Source organism: Lactuca sativa, chromosome 4 (genome assembly GCF_002870075.4).
Source record: "Lactuca sativa cultivar Salinas chromosome 4, Lsat_Salinas_v11, whole genome shotgun sequence".
NCBI classification, from domain to species: Eukaryota; Viridiplantae; Streptophyta; class Magnoliopsida; order Asterales; family Asteraceae; genus Lactuca; species Lactuca sativa.
In genome coordinates, this window is record NC_056626.2 from 408,403,552 (window position 1) to 408,424,269 (window position 20,718).

Sequence of the window (20,718 nt, forward strand, 5' to 3'; positions counted from 1 at the left end):
AAGACCTTAACCAAAAATGAACAAATCAAGATTTTGAAAAGTACTAAGAATTCGACATCTGACTCCCAAAATAATTTTGCTGATATCGAAGATGACAATATCAGTGAAATTGAAGAAGAGGAAGTTGTCGCTTGTTCTCAGTTATCTGTCATTAATTTCAAATCATTAGCTAAGGGTAAAGAAATATGTTATGATTCGAATGTTAAAGTAGACAAAAACCAACCCTCTACTTCGAAAGTTATTGATTCTAACCATGTAAATCTCGAAGATAGTCAGACTGATAGTGATGATGATGAAGATACATCCAATACTCCTTCTGTTTCAAAAGAAACAACCATCCGTCGAATTGTTGAAGATCAAGTTTATGAAGAGACATAGAAATTCGACAAAATCATGAAAGAAAAAGGTTCCCACTATCTCAAACCAAATTTTGTGGTGTACCCAACATTCATGTCCACTGATGATGTCGTCTTTCCAAATCAAGTTTTTGTAACAACAGGAAATAGAGAAAGTGTTAAACCTGAAATAAACAAAATCGTTGAAGAGGACAATAAGAAAGCTTCAAAAAAAGGTTTTTTTCTCAAATCAGAGCACAATTGAGAATAATCTTACCAAAAATTCATATACTTTTCAACGACAAAAGCCAAGTCGAACATGGGTGGTCAAATTAGAAAAGTCAAATGTTGAAAAACAATCAAATGCAAATATTTCTGAAAAACCAATTGAAAAAGTTCAAAGTTTCAAAGAAAATATTCAAAAGATTTCACAAGAAAAATGGAATTTCGATGAATAAAGCTCAAAATAAGGCTTATTGGAAAAAAAATTGTGTCTAAAAAGAAACAACAAAGTATTTCATCCAAAATGACTGAAAAGAAAAAGTCTAAATGTGTTAAGCCAATGTCACAAAATCAATCTTTTGTTGAAAAGAAAAAGCCTTCAAAACATACACAAGTTCAAAAAGATTTTTCCAAAACCAAAGAACATGTTTCGAAATCAAAACAAACATCTCATGTTCAAAACTCATATCATGATGGTTATGTGAAAAATAATCAAACAAAGAATTTTGTTCAAACTCACAAAATCAAAGGTTCTCACAAAATAATTTCCAAAGAAATGTTTTTAATTCAAATGAGAAAACAGATTACCATCGAGTTCCACATCAAAATCAATTTTCGAACCCTCAAACAGTTTTTTCAAAAATATAAAATTGGGTATCAAAATCGATTTCAAACTCGTTACAAACCTCCTGTTTCAACAAGAATGCCCACAAGTAACTATTAAAAGTTGAATGTCCAAAGGAGAAGAAATTAACCTTTCAAGCCAGAACAACCAAAGTTTCCAAATCCACATTCGAAACAAACAATTAAAGCTTTATTTTCCAAGGGAAAAACGGATGTGAAGAATATCAATCATTGGTTGGAAGGAAAGGGAAAATGGTTCCAATCAGGAAAATTCTCTCAAGAACAGATTAATGATGCATATGAGAAATATCTAAACGAATAATCCAGTGGAAGTTCTTCATCAAAAGATTCGAATCATTATGTTCAACAATGGAGAGCAATTTCGAAAGAAAAAGTCAGTGAGACTCAAACTAAGAAGTGTGAGGAGAAAGTTAATGTTAATGTTAAACCTTCGAATGATTACATTTCGGTACCCTTAAATAATGAAGTGGACTTAATTGATAGTGTCAAGTCAAAAGTTCGAAATTGGATAATAGGATCTGCATTACATCAAACATTTTGTTCTAATCACCAAGGACCCAAACAGCCTTGGGGACCTAAACTTTTCCACTGATTACAGGTTTTGTGTGACGAGCAATATGATGATAAATGGTATATTGATAGTAGTTGCTCTCGTCACATGACTGGGAAAAAGGAAATCCTGAGAGATTATCGAAGTCTTAAAAATGTTGGTGTAGTAAAGTTCAGCAACAATAACAAGTGTAAAGTCAAAGGCTATGGGAAGGTGAGAAATGGGAAGTTTACAGTCAAAAGAGTTGCTTATGTCGAAGGTCTTCAACACAATTTGATCAGTATTTCACAACTTATTGTGGGTACTGGTAATCAAGTTGTTTTTTACGAAGAAGGAAGTGTCATATCGAACAAAGAAACAAAATAGGTTCTGCTTAAATCAAAGAGAAAAGGTGATATGTTTACACTTGACATCAAACCCATTGTTGGTGTTCCTTTAGTTTGTCTACTTTCGAAGGCTTCCTCTGACATTAGCTGGTTGTGACATCGAAGATTGTCTCATTTGAATTTTAAGAATTTGAACAAATTAGTGGTAAAAGATCTTGTTCGAGGATTGCTAGTACTAAAAGTTGATAATGATACTTTATGTGCAACTTGTGAACAAGGAAAACAACATCGACAAGGACATCCAATTGTGATTGATTGAAGATCATCGAACCTTTGGAACTTCTTCATGTTGACCTTTGTGGACCTTCGGCAATTGAAACACTCAACAAAAAGAGGTACATTTTGGTTATTGTTGATGATTTTTCTAGGTTTACTTGGGTATATTTTATTCGTTTAAAATCAGAAACAACTCAAGTGATGATCGATTTCATCAAACACATCGAGTTAAGTCTAAAGAAAAAAGTTTGCAAGATCAAGAGTGATAATGGATCAGAATTCAAGAACAAGATTGTTGATTCGGTATTGGCTGACAACGGAATATCGCACAATGTCTCGTCTCCTTATATACCTCAACAAAATGGTGTTGTCGAAAGGACAAATCATTCACTTTGTGAAGCAGCAAGAACGATGTTGACTTATGCAAATCTTCCACAATATCGTTGGGCTTCTAACATCAGGGCTCCCAGTTATATTATTTATGTGTTTATTTTTTTTTTTGATTTACTGAGTGACTCGACGATTTACGAGCCTAACTCGTTGAGTAGATTCGATTTGGCCACGTGGGTTTAATAATTGACTCGACGATTCAGAGAGCTGACTCGCCGAGTTGGCGCTATGAGGTGAAACCCTCAATCTCCAGGGTTGGGCCTATTTAAGAAAACTTATGTCCTCATTTCAGCCTCACCAGCTGCCCAACTCCCTTGTGTGAAACCCTAAATGTTTGTTGTGAGCTAAGAGAGGTATAGAGCTAATCTTTGAGTATTCTAGTGCATCTTTTGAGGAGAAGAGGATATTATCCAGCAAGGAACGAGGAGAAACTGTTGGATCTAGTGCTAAATTGTCCAGAGCTTTTGTGGAAGGTAAAAATCCTACACCTTTCTCATCTTATTGGTTAGATATCATGATTATGGAAGTTAGGGCTTTTACCACCTTTACTGGGACATTGAGTGCATTGAGTCTATCAGGAGTCTAGACTTCGGATCTGGACCTTGTGAGGTCCATAGAGTCTAAAGGTCCCAACTTGATTCAACCATATAAGAGTATTTGTGCTTAAACACCCTTATTAGAGTTGTATTGGCATTTTGGAGCAAAATATGCCATGCATGAACGTAAAGATCGAAGCTTTACGTGACATTCAGGCATTGGGAGCCTAGATCTAGAGTATGGAGTGGTAGATCTGCCTTAAAACGTCTGAATGAGAATTCAGATTGAAGGGACTCACCGAGTCAACGAGCTGACTTGACTAGTCGACTAGGGTTTTCCCCTAATAAATTCGGTCATGGGTAACTTGGAGAGTTGACGGGACAAATCGATGAGTTGAGTTGGGTTTTCGTGATGTTCTGAAGGAAAAAGGGGGACTCGGCAAGTCACATAGATGCACTCGGTGTGTCAGGTCAACATGGACAATTGACTCAAGTGTTGACTTCTATTGACTTTAGGGTTTGGTCAAGGCAGGAAGAATGAGAACCATGGAGGGGTAAAATGGTCTTTTACCTATTCCAAGAGTTTGAGAGAGATTACAACCTAGTTTATTTCAAATCATGATTTAAGTGTTAATTAGGGATTATTATCTTATGTGTTAGGCAGAGGCTAGCTCGAGATTCGTATACGAGATTATTACTTGCTAGCCTACGAGGTGAATTTTCTCACTATACTTTACCTAGTGTGGTAATCCTTGTGTGACCGGAGGGTCTTACGTGTTATATCAAGTATTGTGTAATCTTGCATTATGTCTCTGTGATTTGTGCTGTGTATTATTATGAGCTTACTGAGTTAGGACCGGAGGGTCCACCCGAGTTGTGGAACTAGAGGATCCCACAGAGACACATTGACCGGAGGGTCTTATTTGAGCATAGCCATGAGAGGCTAATGAGATATGTATGGTATTTTTGGGAACTCACTAAGCTTTGTGTTTACCGTGTTATGTGTTATGTGTTTCAGGTACCTCTCAGGATCACGGGAAGGTACCGGTTTGATTGTACACACTGGAGAGAGATTATTTTCATGATTCTGGGATAGTGATTTTTATTTGTGGATTTGTTGACATTTGAGACACTTGTGGTTTTTGAGAAAATGTGAAATGAGTTTTACTGTGTTTTAAAATGAAAGTTTTGTTTAAAAATTTACAGTGTAACAAGTTGGTATCAAACTCTTGGTTTGAGAGATTCAGATATATCTTCGGGTGTGTCTGGACTAAAACTGAGGATTTGAGAAAAATTTCAAAACAAATAAAATTTTCAAAAAAATGAGAAAGAGTTTTAAAAGAAAACGAGTTGGAGCAGTGTGTACAATCAGCCAGAGCCCGAACGATAATTTCCCAAAATACCCTTACTTATTTGTTTTATGAGATATTTATGAGATAATAATTATGCATGCTAGAGGGTAGGCTAAGTAATTCATATTTAGGGCTAAAGTTGCCTAATTTGTGAGACCTTAGCCTAGGAGTCGTTGCTAATTGTTATGTGTTTTGAGTATGTGCTTAGTGAGAGTATCTAGCAGGATCACTTAGAGAGAGAGTTCTGATTCAAGAGATAATCTAGGAGAGATACCTAGATGAGCATATGAGAGATCTACTAAGAGGGTAATTTGTTATTCGTGAGAGTTAGAGTACTTGTGAACTGAGATCCTAGAAGGACTTGGGGTGACTATATGTTGATGTAGAAGGTAGTATTGGGTACGTATTACTGAAAACACCAAAATATATATATATATATATATATATATATATATATATATATATATATATATATATATATATATATATATATATATATATATATATATATATATATATATATATATAATCTTATTTTCTCGTTAAGAAAAATGTGTTATTCTACGAACTTATGCTAATAATAATAATATAATATACTTGAATCGATCGGATAACGCTAACAGTGAGTACTTCAACATTTTAAATTACTAAAATCTGTTGGGTGTTGCAATAAGAAAAAAAAAAAGTAAAGAAGTGAAAAATGAAAATCGTATCAAGAGCAAAGAGGGGTGTATAAAGAGGTCCCACAACCAACCAGCCTCGGGTTAGCTTATTTTGTCAGCCAAGTAGAGAGAGAGAGAGAGAGAGAGAGAGAGAGAGAGAGAGGCGTTCCAACAGTGAGAGCGGAAGGTAGCGAAGGGTGAAGGCGGAGAAACAAATGGATCCAGACGCTTTGTCGAAAGCATTCGTGGAGCATTACTACTCCACCTTCGATACCAGTCGCGCTGGTTTAGCTAACCTTTACCAAGAGACTTCCATGTTGACTTTTGAAGGTCAGAAGATCCAAGGCTCTCAGAACATCGTTAACAAGCTCACATCTCTCCCTTTCCAGCAGTGCAAACATACCATCACCACCGTCGATTGCCAGCCTTCTGGACCTGCCGGCGGTATGCTCGTCTTTGTCAGCGGCAATCTCCAACTTGCCGGAGAGCAACACGCTCTTAAGTTCAGTCAGGTCTTTCATCAACCACCTTATCCTTTCAATTATGTATCCTTTCCCCTAATTCTGGATCTGATTATTTGCTTTCTATGCATAATTGATGTTCAGATTTAGATCATCAGATACTCTAATCAAACTTTCAAACGTTAATTAAGTAATCAGAAAATTCTGGATTTAATGTTCTAGCATACGACTAGTATCGCTTAAAGTTTCATAGAGACTGCTCACTGCTCCTTCGCGTATGGAATTGATAATTGATCGTCCTAAAGAATGCTCCTGCTCGTCTGCGTGTATCAGTAGTAGTAGCTTAGAATTCCATTACGAAATGAGTGCACCTCTGCTCATAAAATTGGGCACTAGTTTACAGTTGTAACGGGAACACTCATATTGCATGTCGATTGTCATTTGCACACGATAAGACCGAATCCTATTACTTGTCATTGGAACTCTTTACCTTCCATCCGAAAAGTAGTGGTTCACCTATTATTTTCTGCACTAGAGTTGTTTTTTCAAATTTATATACATTTTACAACTGAATTATTGCCATCTTCTATTACTTGTCATCAACACTGTACAGTTGTCTCATCAAACTTGATCTTGATGTAATTATTACAAAAATCATAGACTTGCTGTTATGTGTTGTTGGAAGAGCCCAAGATGGGTTTCAGCTCTAAAACGTAGCCAAAAAAGAAAATTCTGAGTCTGCAAATGCATCTAATTGTTGCATATCTAGATATGTGAAATGTTGTAGTTTTGGGAGAATGAGATAGCCATAATAGGTAGTTCCATGTGTAATCTTGAGATCCGATATCTTACATAGTTATCGTGGAGCTTCTTGTAGAATATAAGAATATATATCTTTTATAAATTTGAGAGTCATAGGCTCTCATAGCTGATGACGATATACATAGAGAGAAGGGAATAGAGTTTTACAAGTTGTTTGTTAATGTTTTTGAGGGTTGTGTATGTGTGTGTGCAGATGTTCCATTTGATGCCAACAGCACAAGGAAGCTTTTATGTGTACAATGACATATTCCGCTTGAACTATGCTTGAGGTTTGGTTTGATTTGATTTGGGTCTGTATGTCTACGACTACAACTAAAGGTGGTGGTGCTCAGTTGGGACCAATTCCAGAATGTGGTTATTTACTTTTTGGTGTTTTAAGATATCATTGAACCATCCGAAAGAAACTTGTGTTTTATGACACTCTTGCCTATTTGATAACTGTAATTTGATGAATTTGTTTGGTTGTATATGGCTTGGCTTGGCTACTTGTTAAATGTTGTTGAAAGTAAGCACACACTACTAGTCTCAAAAACACAGTGTTTGCTTTTTTGTTGTTTCATATTTAATAGTTGGAGCACAGTAGATAGAATGATATCCATGATATACATGTAGGGCGGATGATATTTAATCTTTATTAATGATATCACTACTACTACTAGTAGTAGTTGGTATCAGGACTAAGTTTGAATCAACTGATGACATTTGTGTTGTGGTAGGCTGGTAAGCAAGCATGATCTTGACTTTGTTTAAACTATAAATCTGCATTGAAGGATCAAAACACGGAGGATGGATTGAGTATTTACACATGCTGGGTTAAGAAAATGAAATAGAACAAAGATTGGTAAAAATTTCATGATGTGTGTCGTAGTTGTAATTGAGTGGGATTATTTGGTTATGTTTAAGTACGCGTGCAGAGTGTATGAGGTAGTTTAATCCTGAATAGACGAAGGGGGGGTGTCAAGGGGCAGATCAACAACTAGTGTATGGGGTTGGGGATCAACAACTTCAACAACTACTGGTTGGAATGATGTCATGTCATGTCATGGGTAGTAGCTACTGTCCAAAACTGTCAAGTTTCACAAGTATCTTTGGGCTCTTTCAGTTCTCAAAGATTGAGCATACCGACTATATGCATCAATTTAGACAATAAGGACGTTTCATTGTCAAAACTCAAAACATGTCATGTTGTTTACTTTGGTTTATCTCCCAACAAATTTCTATTTGCCCGTCATATTCGTGATAAATATTGGGATCCAAAACCAAAATATTATTTTACTACTTATACAACCTTCAATAATTCATTTGATGCTTCCAGCAAACACTAATCACTGTGGTGTTGGTTTCCAACTGACTATAACAAAAAACGATTATAAAATATCTGGATTTTGAATTTATGAAATCAAATTATGTTTCTTTCCATGAAATATGGTGATTTTATCAAATTAAAAAGATTTACTAAAGATACTTGAAAATAATGCAAGACATAAACTGAGAAACATGTTTATTATTTTAATTTTTGGTGGAAAGTTTAAAGCCATATTCATTATTTTAATTTATGATTAAATACCTATTGAATTAAATTTATACATAAAATTAACAACTTTGTTTATGGTTTTTTACTTTTTTACAAAAAAGGCAAACCAACCTAAAACTCTGTTATTCAGAATAGTTGTGGTTTTTTAGTTATCAATTTTGCACACCATTAGTTAGTAGTTACAAGTTGCTACTTGCTACCGACTCACCATTATTCACTGTAGAAAGGACGGACGTCGATACTGCAAAAATAATTGCAACATTTTTAACAATTCTGAATCACAATCTCACAATCCTCTTCCTTTTTCAGCAACTGTTACTGGAACATATTTTCTATACTCTCTAATATATATATGGTAAAAAAAATGTATCTATTCAAACATTTTTTTTTTTGTTTCTGGAGATCTTAAAGTTATCTACGACTGGAGTTTGTTGTTCCTTAGCATAGCAAGAAAATACACAAAAAGGAAAGGGGAATATGGGTTGATATAAAAGTTGCAAAGAGAAAGAGAAATTACAAGAGTTGTTATTAATAAGCTGAATGAAGAATACAATACAATAGCAGTAAGTGGTGCTTGCTAAGCATAAATATGTATGTCTAGTATGACAAGAAGCAGAATAAGAAACAAACCATAGAGCACTGCATGAAGTAACATGGAGATTACACTCGTCTTCATGTTCATGAAACCAATTGGCGATTCATTCCCAGGCATCTGAAACACCAGCCCTGGCGCTAGAAACGCAAACAGAGCTGCAGCTACAATAGGAGCCGCCCAGTCATGCATAATGATTTATAATTGTCTCAGATCAACAACAACAAAACAAGAATACGAGAAGAAACTAAGAAGAAGATGCCATTTGATAGATGGGGCAGGGGTAGAAATGGAATGTGAATCTGATAAAGGTAAAGAAGAAAGAAAAAGCATCCAGCCACTTTTTGTGCGTGTTTTATGGTGGTGGTGGTGGTAGGAAAAGGTAATAAGGCTTTATCTATCAATCGCATCAATTAGGGGACAAAAGCTGCCTTTTTCATTCTTTAATTCAGTAATAAACATTTGGGAACAACAAACAAATATGATTGATAAACGGGAAAACGGATTTCATTAGATGTACAAGTTTAATCCTCACAAGAAAACGAGAGGACTTGTGGTGCTTGGTTTTCCAGAGAGAATCCTTCGGTCCGAAAGTGAATCATCCCAATTAAATGATTATTATTATTATTATTATTATTATTATTATTATTATTGTAACCGCTGCTATTCAGTCCTGTTACATAATTTGGTAAGGGAAGATGTGGAATAGTGAAGTAGTTTGGGTTTGGGGCGGTGTTATTTGACAGAAGAGAGAGAGCACCATTGGCATTGGGTTTGGGTTTGGGCTTGGGTTCAAACAATGTTTGTCCTACCGATGCATCAGAGTCAGGGGTGCCCAAAAGGAATGGGAACTTTTTCTCCCTTGAGGATGATGATGATGATGACGATGACGATGATGGTGTGACTATGTTTTGCTTGTTTAACTTTTCTTTATCGGTGGGCCTGGGCCAGGGCCATCTCATTCTCATGGGACTGCTACAAGTTGTGTATGCTGGTGAACCACCAAACCGCACCAGTTTTGTACCTGTAATCAAATGTAATGTAATTTACAGCAATAATAATTCAGTAAATTTGTGTTTGTGTTTAAATCTGAATTGTGATTCACAAACCTGGATAATTGGTGAAAAAGGTGTCATACATGGATGATTGTATCCCCCTTGGTTTCCTCCTACGCCTGTTGTGACCATCAAGACGCTTCCTACAACTCCGCTTCACTTCATCAAATTCCCCAACTGAATGGAATCTATCAAATGCACCTTTAACTCATCAATCACTCTCCTTGTTTCTCTACATATACACACTAAACTAAGGGCTTGTTTTTTTCCCTATTAAGTCTTGTATGGGTAACCAAAATGTTTTTTTGTTAAATGATTTTTTGGCTTTAACCCATTAAGCCAGGTCATTAAGATAGTTGTCCAGATTAAATGCTTAACCCATTAAGCTCCTTAAATTGAAAAAAAAATAATAATAAATAAAACTACCCCTGGCATAAATAAATATGTATGGAAACAGAAAGCATTGCATAAACTGTGGAGGCAAATAAAAGGGTTATGGAGTACCTACTGCACTGCTGGCAAAACCTTTGGTGTTTGCCAGCTATGGCCACAAGTGGTGTCTTGGAATGAGCTTCACAAACCCTATGCCGCCGATGATAGTCTCTGCATCTACTGAGGTCCGCTGTGCATCCATCCACCAAACATGACACACCATCCCCACGTGGCTTCTTGGAAGTGGTTGAACTTGAACCCAATGTTATACCAGAGTCCACAGAGAAAGCCTCAGCCTCCATATTTTGATTATTTTCCATCACCTGCTGCAGCACATCAAACTCATCTCTCTCCAGTTCACTCAAGTACGACGATGCTTTCAAAACCCAATCCATAATCCCTAAAACTTCAACTTATAACCACCTGAAACTGAAAAAGCACAGCACATGAAATAGCTTCATCTTATATCAGATCATAATTTGACAATTTTGAGGAATCTAATATATATGACGATCACATGGTAGCCACGCCCACGAGTGTATCAGAAAAGCTGGAAAAAGTGAAAACGAACACAGAGAACATGGGAGCCACTCATAAGAATCAAAATTGCAAAAAGGTGAGAGAGGTATACAGAACTTACAAAAACGAAGGGAGAAAGTTGATTCTTCCTTGAAATTTGCTAATTTCACCAACACCACCTGACATTGATTTCCAACTCCAACATATATATAAACCAGTATTTTAATCAAGCCAAGAGAGAGGGAGAAGGAGAAGAAGCCAATGATGAGTCGTGACTGATTGAGATGGAGTTACATTACAATTACATAGATATAATTTTTAATGGCACACATGCAGATAAAGGCAACTGGAAGTTAAAGGAGGACCAGTTCAGAAAGAGAGATTTGCTATGTAGTTTTCTGCCTCCCAAATGGTCCCCTGCGCTCAGGATTTTCAATTCAAAACCGGGAGCAGTTGAAGATGATGTTGATGTTAATGATTATCATTTATCAAACACATATACACACACAGACGGAGGCTTGAAGTGAAAAATTGGGGTTGAGGAAGAAAGGCGAGGGCTTTCGTCGTCTTTTTCATCAAAAGACCAACTCCATTCTTCGTAATACCTTCTTTTATCACACTTTTATGGATTTCTGATTTCAGCTTGATCATGTTTAAAATTGGTAATAATTTATCATGTTTTAACTAAAGTATTTAATTTGAGAAGTGACAAAAATACAAAACTCATCTCTCTCCCATCGCACTCCATCTCAATTCAGCTCCGCTTTCCTTCTCCTTGTCCTTGTCAAGGTCAACAACATCAATAAGAAAGCAATAAATAAAAAGATCGTATCAAAATACGATTTTACCTCTCTTTAATAAACACAAGAATATCATCCTATTCATAGGTACGAATCCATGGCCATAAACATAACAATAAGAGTATTGTTTGAATCAAATGCTCATATTACTTCATCCCAATAGAATAATAAAATTTTAAATATTCTTTCGTCCTAATATGAATAGGGTTTGGTTTTAAGTTTTTTATATAATTAAGAGTGTTTCGGAGTGCTTACGGCTGTAAATGACTAAACTAACACCGACAATGGCTTATTCATGTTTGTTCGTTTAAATTGGCCGAACAAACGTACCGACACCAACAGATAACCTGACAATTTTTCCTATTTATGTTCGTTCGTTTAACAAGTTACATTGTTTATGTTCGTGAGCATGCTAAACGAACATAACCGAACAAAGATAAACAAACACAATTGAACATATATTAATATAAGGAACATATAATATAGTAATGTAATAATAAACAATTGAACATATATGAACGTAAATAAACTTAAACGAACGAACATAAACAAAACGTAAACGAACGTTTACGAACATAAATGAACGAACGAGACCATTGTTCAAGTTCATTCGTTTAACTAAATGAACGAGAATTTGTGATCATGTTCGTTTATTTATTAAATAAACAAACATAAACGAACTTCTCACTGAATGGTTCGCCGAACGTTCAGTTCATTTACAACTTCATTTACAACTATAGGAGTGCTTATTCAAATTCATTAGACATTTTTTTTTGATAAAAATGTTTATTAGCTTATGTGGTGATAAAAATATTTTTAAAAAATGTTTTGGATTAATTTATATGTCAAGAAGCTATAAGTGATAAACCATTTAAAAAATGTTTTGGTTGGCTTATAGTTATTTTATAGTTATTTTAAGTAAATAAGTTGTTGTTGATCTTAGTGTCACAAGACATTTTGTGTAATTTGAACTAATATGTTAGCTAAGGGGCTTATGATTTGTACTCTATATTATATGTTTGGTGAGAACAAAGTGCACATATATATAAGATCGACTTATAAGTCGGTACGACAAAATGGTGGGGTCAAGATGGTCTTGCCCCCTTGCTAGGTCCTAGGGAAGAGCCCTTAGCAGTCTTCGAAAATTTGAATTAGTATCATTATGGAAAATCTAAATTCTAATGGGTGATTGTGGTAAAATCGACAAATCTCACTAGTTTCGGAAACCATTGAAAAGGCCATTAATTATGTGATTCACTTAACTAATTTAGAGGAAGGAAACCCTAATTATCAAGCATAGATACAACTCTTCTCTTGAGTCGTACCACACCCTTCTCAACTCTCTTCTTCTCTGACAAACTCATAATTCTCTTGCAATTTGTGTAACATCCTAAAAACCACAGTAAAATTTTCATTTCCAAAATACATTTTCATAAAGTCCATAGAATAATCGAACATTGTTTCCAAAACAAAATCATAGAAATCAAAGTATCAATATCATCTCTCAAAACATAAATCAGAAGGAGGATATGTACGGTTACACCTTTGCCTTGCCTGATCATCTGAAGTACCTTATAATATTTAAATCCACAACTGTAAGCCATAGCTTAGTGAGTTCCTCCAATATACCTCACACAACAATACACATACAATGCATGCACACATGATCCTACAATCTGCCTAGATCGCCTCATAAGGCGTGCAATATGCCTGGACCGCTCTATCGAGCCTGCAGTCTACTGGCGGACCTCACAAGGCCTACAGTAGCTGGACCGCTCCCTTGGGCCTACAGTTTGACTAGACCATCTCGCAAGGCCTACATCACACTGGACCATCCGGGTATATTGACCTACAACACAAAGCAGGATAGCCTCAACTCAACCAACCATAATATGTCGACAAACAAACAAACAATAGCCATCAATACATGTAATCATAACAAATCTACCAGTCTAACAGATTACTACAGCATACCAACATGATACACACAAGGATATCGTAACATCCAAAAAATCAAGGTAAAAATTTTGTTTTCAAAACCACACCAAAACCATAAATTGTTTACAAAACATAGTTTCCAAATATCAAAGTAATAAATCAGAGTGTCCCAAATCAAATCTCATAATATCCAAAGGATGTGCATGATCAAGCCTTCGCCTTGCCCTGATCATCTGAAGTACCTGAAACATAACACTTAAACTATAAGCCAGAGCTTAGTGAGTTCCCCCAAAGTACCACACACAACCAAACAAATATACATATTACATGTTGGGTCCACAACCTCCCGGTTGGAATACCCTGGCCCACAACCTCTCGGTTGGATTGTTACATACATTGCATACTGGGTCCACAACCTCCCGGTTGGATTACCTGGCCCACAACCTCGCGGTTTGATTGCCACTCTGGCCCACAATCTCCCAACTGGATTGCCTTGGTTTGTTGGCTTTCACAACAAAGCAGTACAACCTCAACCCAACCACACTATGTCGACATATGTAACAGATACTCATATAACAATCAAGTACGCGTAATCATATATCTCTACCAACCTACATATAATCAACATAGCATCATCCTATATACCAGGATACATAACCTAGTGGGCCGACATTGGTGCCTTCGACCCACGAGTACAGTGAGGAGAAACTCACCTCACAGTCTAAATGTAGCTAAACAGATCATAGCTTCGAGTACAACACTCTTACTCAACCAGTAACCCTACCGGTACTTCTTGAGCACTTACACTTGACATACAAAGGGTTCACCCTTTTTCCCTGCGTTGTCATTGGCCTTCCCTAGGCGAGTTGCCATAAGCAACTACTTTTCCTAACCCCATCAAGGACAAATCCTCTGCTGAAACTGCAATCCCGACCACTCCTAGTGCCTGCCATCACACCCTTACCCACTCAATGATTCACTTATGATGCTCCAATACTAAAAGCTCCACCCAGCATGCGAATCAAATAATCCTTTGAGTTGAAGATCCCTCTCTTCAACGGATAAGACTCAGACAAGAGTTGCACCACAGAGTCAAATCGATTACTCTGAGATTATTTAATCTCTTCGTGAGCGACTTAGCATCTCCTGATCAGCTCACCACTCTACGCACAAAATCCCTTATCATTACTCCTGTCTGAAGTCCTGCTGACTCTCATCCGCCTTCCAGATGAACCGAGACCACCCTGGTCCTAACTGACCTACCATTACCCGAAATACCGGTCCCCCACCATTTACCGAACGTAAGAACAATCCCTCAGTCGCTCTCAATGACTTCTGAAGGTACTACGACTACCTAAACTGCTCTACCAACCTAGCCACTTTGGATCTAGAAGATCTGGGATCCTTGATCCCCTACCTTAACCCTAAGGGGTCAACCAAGTCCCACCTGCTGCTACAAGTACACGGGCCTCGCCCACAGGTCTCACCCAAACTATACTTCGGAGCGGCCTCTCCCACATGTGTAACACCCCAATTCTGGTATGTTGTTTAAATGTTTATCTTTTCGAGTTTTCAAGAGGGACTCGACAAGTCAATAGCCCGAATCGTCGAGTAGGGACGGGATTTCGAGCACGTGTAAGTAGGCGACTCGACGAGTCCATATTCGGGACTCGGTGAGTCCGCCAGTCTGGAAGAAACCCTAAATCCACGGGTTTTGCACCCTATTTAAACCATGTTATGAGCCCTAAACTCGCCTCCTTCACACTCAAAGTGTCATTTAGCAAGCCTTAACGATTCCTTGAGTATTTTGAGCATTTCTTGTGTGAATCTTGAAGTTTTGAAGAGAAGAAGAAACCTCGATCCAAAGGAGAAGAAGGAGATCCAAGATCCTGCATCCACTACAGAGTTTATTGAGGTATTAATCGGATCCCTTCTTTTTCTATGATTGATTCTCCTTTAGAAATCCCATTTAGACCATTCTTATCCATTTCTTAGCTTGATTATAGTAGAGAGATCACATTGGGTTGAATAGCCTTTAGATCTCGCCATGTTTTAGTCCCAAAAACTTAGATCTAACACCTTTATGGAGCCATTTTGCATGAAAGCCCTAGATCTACTCTTTTAAGTGCCTTTAAACCTTTATGGATGTTTATGTACATGTAAAGAGAGGATCTTTACGTGTTAATCAAGCCTTAGGAACCCAGATCTATAAGTTTTATGCATTGGTTTTGAGCAGAATCAACTGTATAGTAGTTGCATGCAACCGACTCGATGGGTCGTTCTTCGGACTCGCCGAGTCGAGTCGCGAGTCCCCGTTTTACCCCTTCATGAGTTATGCCGAGTGGAACCAGTGAGTGATGGGTGGACTCAGTGAGTTGGAGATCAGACTCATCCATGGAGGGACTCGGCGAGTCCAAGGCAATCTTCATATCTCAAGAACAGACTCGGCGATTTGTTCATACAACTCGGCGAGTCACACTCAGAATGTTCATATGTTGAAGGAGAACTCGACGAGTTGTTCATACAACTCGGCGAGTCGGATGCAGATTGACTGAGTGTTAGTATCGAAGAGGAACTCGTCGAGTCTATGCCAAACTCGACGAGTAGTAGCGAGCAGAAATGAGAAATGAGAGTAGGGACTCGGCGAGTTGGCGGCCCAACTCGACGAGTCAGGTCAACTGTATGTTGACTTTGACCAAGAGGTTAAATTTGACCAGGGGTGAAATAGTCATTTTACCCTCAGTATAGTTATCAATATTTGATTGAGTGTACTTATGGAAATTGTAGCCGGGGAGATACCGGAGCAGCAACAGTCAGTTTCCAGAGCAGTTCATTCAACAGCCAGACTACGAGGTGAGTTTCCTTCCAGTAGGAACGGGTCTACGACCACAACGTCGGACCGTTTAGTTAGCATTCAGTTCCGGAATTCGGTCTGATGCAGTAGTTCAGGGTGCTTAATGTCTTTGTGATTCAAGCATGTCTATGTGTTATGTTTTCCGGACTTCAGTCCGATGCAGTATGCAGTATATGTGTTTATGCTAGTTGATATGTGTTTATGCTATGCTATGTTCAATCAGTTCCGAACTTCGGTCCGATGCAGGGGACAAGGTCCCAGACAGTTCCAGACTTTGGTCCGATGCAAGGGACAAGGTCCCAGTCAGTTCCGGACTTCGGTCCGATGCAGTTTCCGGACTTCGGTTCGATGCAGAGGGCAAGGCCCTGGTCAGTTCCAAACTCCGGTCCGATGCAGTGGGCAAGGCCCAGACAGTTCCGGACTTCGGTTCGATGTAGTTAGTTCCAGACTTCGGTCCGATGCAGGGGACAAGGTCCTAGTCAGATCCGGACTTCGGTCTGATGCAGTGGGCAAGGCCCAGTATGTGCTTTATATGTTATTGTATGGTATGTGGTAGTTTGGGGGAGCTCACTAAGCTTCATGCTTACAGTTTTAGTTTTGGTTTCAGGTACTTCCGCAACTAAAGGAAAGAGCTCGGCATGATGGCATCGCACACACCACAGCTTCAGTTTGTCCTAGGAGTTGATTAGCTTTTCGTAGATATGATTTGATACAGTTTTCTCGTGATACTTTGTTATGGTTTTGGAGATATTGACGTATGGGTTTTTATTTTATGATATTGGTATAATGATTTTAGTAATTATTAAACAAAAAAACATTTTGGGTCGTATTTTGGGTCGTTTCAAGTTGGTATCAGAGCCTTGGTTTGAGGGATTCGGATACACTTTCGGGTGTGTATGAACTCAAACTAAGGACACAGTAAAGGAATTTCAAAAGAAAACATTTTCAAAAAGGGATTTTTGAAAAAGAACTTAGAAATAAAAGAATTTTGAAAACAAGAAAAGGGTGTGGTGCATGTGATTAGCCGAGCTCAAGTAAGTACTCCCAAATTACCCATACAAGTTTATATTATGATTATCTGTTTCAGTTTCAGTAGAACAACATGCTAGTATAGGACTGAGGATCTAGGAGGATGCCTTATGTGCCTGCTATATGTGTTCCAGCTTTATGAGAATTGCATGCTAGTATTGAGTAGATAGCAGTAGGATAGCCTGTTTAGGTTATGCCTGTTACTATGAGCTTAGCATTGTATGCTAGTGCAGTTTCTCGTTATGAGGATAGAATTGCTTGAGTAGTTTCCTGTGTTTGAATGCTACTTGTTATGTGCTTTGTGGGACTCCGAGTAATGGGAGTTAGCCATTAGGTGAATACGTCACATCACATGTGATCAGGGTTGAATAATCTCAGAGTGCTGGATTTGGCCCTACTGCGTAGCTCTCGTTTGAGTCTAACCGTTGTAGGGACAAGTCTTTTACTCGAAGGATTATTCGAGCCTCGTCATATGTGATGGTATTCAGGTGATGACCAATTGGCATTACAAGGAGGCCTTCAGCGGCTGGGGACTGGTTTTGGTTGAGTCAGAGGTTTCCCTAGGGCAAGCCTAGGATGAGAGTAGTAGAGATCAGCAGAAGTAGTAGTGGCTTGGTGGAGTCGAGGCAGTCCTTGAGGAAGGTACGGATAGATGTCGAAGGTAATAGGTTTTGGAATAGTGTCTAAGGATGCAACTATATTAGGCAAGTATTTGACCCGATTGTGCATGGTCCTTTTGGGTTGCCTTCACCATAGCAACTTGACAGGATGATTTATAATGAGAGAAGAAATATTATTAATATATTATGAGTATAATATAAGGAATAATAATATTGTCATTTGATTAATATAAGTCATAAATTAATTAGGAATTAATTTGGTGACTTAAAGAGATTAATTAAATAAAAGGGCATAAACTGTCAATTGTATGATAGTTGTACTTTGGGCTGTAATCCCTTAAGGATAAGGGGTGGACGGTTTTAGGGGCTTTGGATAGACCTAGAAATCATACAAGGCTTATCATAAGGAGATTTGATTGCTTAGGGCCTAAGTTATCCAATTAGGGTTTAAGGGTGAAACCCTAGGAGCCTCACAAGTATAAATAGACTCATGGGGTCAAGGAAATCAGCACTCTTGCCTTTGGAAGAACCTTGGCCGACTTCTTTCCCTCTCCCCTCTCTCTAATCATCCTCTTGCTAAGTTGGTGTTTGTAACCCATTAGAGGAGTGACATTTGTGACTCTAAGCTCCAAGGAAAAGAAGATTCAAGCTAGCAACTTAAGGTAATCTTCTAGATCTGTTTTTCTTATGTTATTACCTAGATCTACTGTTCAAAAGTCTTGGATACAATGCATGTTCAATTAGAGAAACCTAGATCCAAGCATTAGGGTTTGTATGTGCACATAGGAATGTTCTTATGGCTCAAACCCATCAGTAGGGGCCCATACTACTGGAAGCAGAGGATCCGTACTTGAATCGAGGAAGGCTGAGATGAGACCGAAAAGCCTGTAGTAGTAGTGATCCCTCGAGATATATCAGTGTTTCTAATGTTTTTCGTTATGTGTTACGAGAATGGTGGTTTTACGCCCTAGACCAGCAGGCGGCAGTTCAGGTGCTGGGGAGGGATCAGGATCAAGCTCAGGAGTCGAGCAGTTGGATGACCAGACTAGAGAGTTATTCACTTCAGAAGTTACTTGTATCATTCTCGAGCAGACTCCAGTGATCTTTGGTTCGATCAAGGAGGGTATACTAGAGTTGATGGAGGAGAGACTAGGCACATTTCGTGCTGAGGTGGCGACCATCAGTGATCTTCTAGATCTGTTTTTCTTATGTTATTACCTAGATCTATTGTTCAAAAGTCTTGGATACAATGCATGTTCAATTAGAGAAACCTAGATCCAAGCATTAGGGTTTGTATGTGCACATAGGAATGTTCTTATGGCTCAAACCCATCAGTAGGGGCCCATACTACTGGAAGCAGAGGATCCGTACTTGAATCGAGGAAGGCTGAGATGAGACCGAAAAACCTGTAGTAGTAGTGATCCCTCGAGATATATCAGTGTTTCTAATGTTTGTCGTTATGTGTTACGAGAATGGTGGTTTTACGCCCTAGACCAGCAGGCGGCAGTTCAAGTGCTGGGGAGGGATCGGGATCAGGCTCAGGAGCCGAGCAGTTGGATGAGCAGACTAGAGAGTTATTCACTTCAGAAGTTACTTGTATCATTCTCGAGCAGACTCCAGTGATCTTTGGTTCGATCAAGGAGGGTATACTAGAGTTGATGGAGGAGAGACTAGGCACATTTCATGTTGAGGTGGCGACCATGATGGGGTCGCGCACACTTACTTTCAGGGAGTTCCGGGCATGTGGAGCTCCAGATTAATACGGGCGCGGGACCCCATAACGAGTACCAGATGGTTGGCGGATGTGGCCAACGTATTCCGCACTAGCAGGTGTCCCGAGGGGGACAAGGTCAGATTAGCGTCTTGTTTCCTGAAGGATAGGGCACGAGATTAGTGGGAGAAGGTTGAACATGTCATTGGAGATGACGCAGCTTTGGATGCCATGATCTGGGCTGACTTTACTGCCAGGTTCAAAGCTGACTTTGCACCAGTTATTGAGGTGCAACAGTTAGCCAGGGAGTTTCAGGATCTCACCCAGACTACCGAGACAGTGGCGGAGATTACCGCCAAATTCAGGGAAATGGCACTTCTCGTTCCTCAGTACGCAACTGATGAGAAAATGAAGAAGGCTTGTTATCACGAGATGTTGCGGAGTGATATCCGCCAGTTTGTGAGCCGGTCCAGTTGTAAAACGCTGGATGACATGATTGCTAGGGCGAGAGAGAGAGAGAGAGAGAGAGAGAGAGAGAGATTGACCTTGAGATGGAGAGGAAGAGGAAGTTGGAGGCGGCTTCGGGTACAGGGAGTTCGGGAAAAAAGCCCAAGGTTTCAGATCACAGATCCAGGAGTCAGCAAAGCCACAGTCGGTGTGGCAAGTGTGGGAGATTGCACGATAGGGCGTGCAAGGCAAGGAGTGCCGGCTGCTATAAGTGCGGCCGGACTGGGCACATGAGCAGAGATTGTATAGCTACTACTACCACCATTGCGGCATCAGATCTGATTTGCTTTCAGTGCAATCAGAGGGGACATAAAAAGTCCCAGTGTCTGAGTTTAGCTGCTGCAGGAAAGGTGTCAGCACCTAACCCTGCTACTTTGAGGATTACAAATGGCCGTCAGGGCCGAGTTGAGACGCCGGTGGCGAAGAGTAGGGCTTTTCAGTTGACAGCAGAGGAGGTGCGAGCGACTCCTGACGTGGTGACGGGGTCATTCTCAGTGAACGGCATATCAGCCACAATATTGTTTGATTTGGGGGCCACCCGATCATTCAT

General features: G+C 38.9%; 3 protein-coding genes across 4 annotated transcripts; 1 reads left to right on the forward strand and 2 right to left on the reverse strand.

The window, feature by feature from the left end:
• Positions 1-5,398: 5,398 nt before the first annotated feature.
• On the forward strand, positions 5,399-7,044 carry LOC111921401 (nuclear transport factor 2B). The gene is made up of 2 exons (XM_023916986.3): positions 5,399-5,806; positions 6,771-7,044. The coding sequence occupies exons 1-2, from the start codon at positions 5,510-5,512 to the stop codon at positions 6,843-6,845; spliced, it is 372 nt and encodes a 123-aa protein (XP_023772754.1). The 5' UTR covers positions 5,399-5,509; the 3' UTR covers positions 6,846-7,044.
• Positions 7,045-8,614: 1,570 nt separating this feature from the next.
• LOC111921413 (uncharacterized) lies at positions 8,615-9,169 on the reverse strand. Its single transcript, XM_023916996.3, has one exon. It carries the CDS (start codon positions 8,893-8,895, stop codon positions 8,689-8,691), a length of 207 nt encoding a protein of 68 aa, XP_023772764.1. The 5' UTR covers positions 8,896-9,169; the 3' UTR covers positions 8,615-8,688.
• Positions 8,615-11,475, reverse strand: LOC111921391 (squamosa promoter-binding-like protein 13A). Of its 2 annotated transcripts, XM_023916968.3 has the most exons (4): positions 10,831-11,475; positions 10,263-10,619; positions 9,813-9,946; positions 8,615-9,727 (listed from the first exon to the last, which is right to left on the reverse strand). In XM_023916968.3, exons 2-4 carry the CDS (start codon positions 10,583-10,585, stop codon positions 9,228-9,230), a joined length of 957 nt encoding a protein of 318 aa, XP_023772736.1. In that variant the 5' UTR covers positions 10,586-10,619; positions 10,831-11,475; the 3' UTR covers positions 8,615-9,227. The 2 variants fall into 2 exon arrangements, with proteins under 2 accessions (XP_023772736.1, XP_023772744.1); XM_023916976.3 differs by having other exon boundaries at positions 10,263-11,474.
• Between the last annotated feature and the right edge of the window lie 9,243 nt (positions 11,476-20,718).

Coding starts and splice junctions, on each gene's coding strand:
- LOC111921401 (XM_023916986.3), top strand. CDS start 5,510: ATGGATCCAGACGCTTTGTCGAAAGCATTCGTGGAGCATTACTACTCC. Junction 5,807..6,770: donor ACGCTCTTAAGTTCAGTCAG/GTCTTTCATCAA, acceptor GTGTGTGTGCAG/ATGTTCCATTTGATGCCAAC.
- LOC111921413 (XM_023916996.3), bottom strand. CDS start 8,895: ATGCATGACTGGGCGGCTCCTATTGTAGCTGCAGCTCTGTTTGCGTTT.
- LOC111921391 (XM_023916968.3), bottom strand. CDS start 10,585: ATGGATTGGGTTTTGAAAGCATCGTCGTACTTGAGTGAACTGGAGAGA. Junction 9,947..10,262: donor TTTTGCCAGCAGTGCAGTAG/GTACTCCATAAC, acceptor TGCATTTGATAG/ATTCCATTCAGTTGGGGAAT. Junction 9,728..9,812: donor CTTTTTCACCAATTATCCAG/GTTTGTGAATCA, acceptor ATTTGATTACAG/GTACAAAACTGGTGCGGTTT.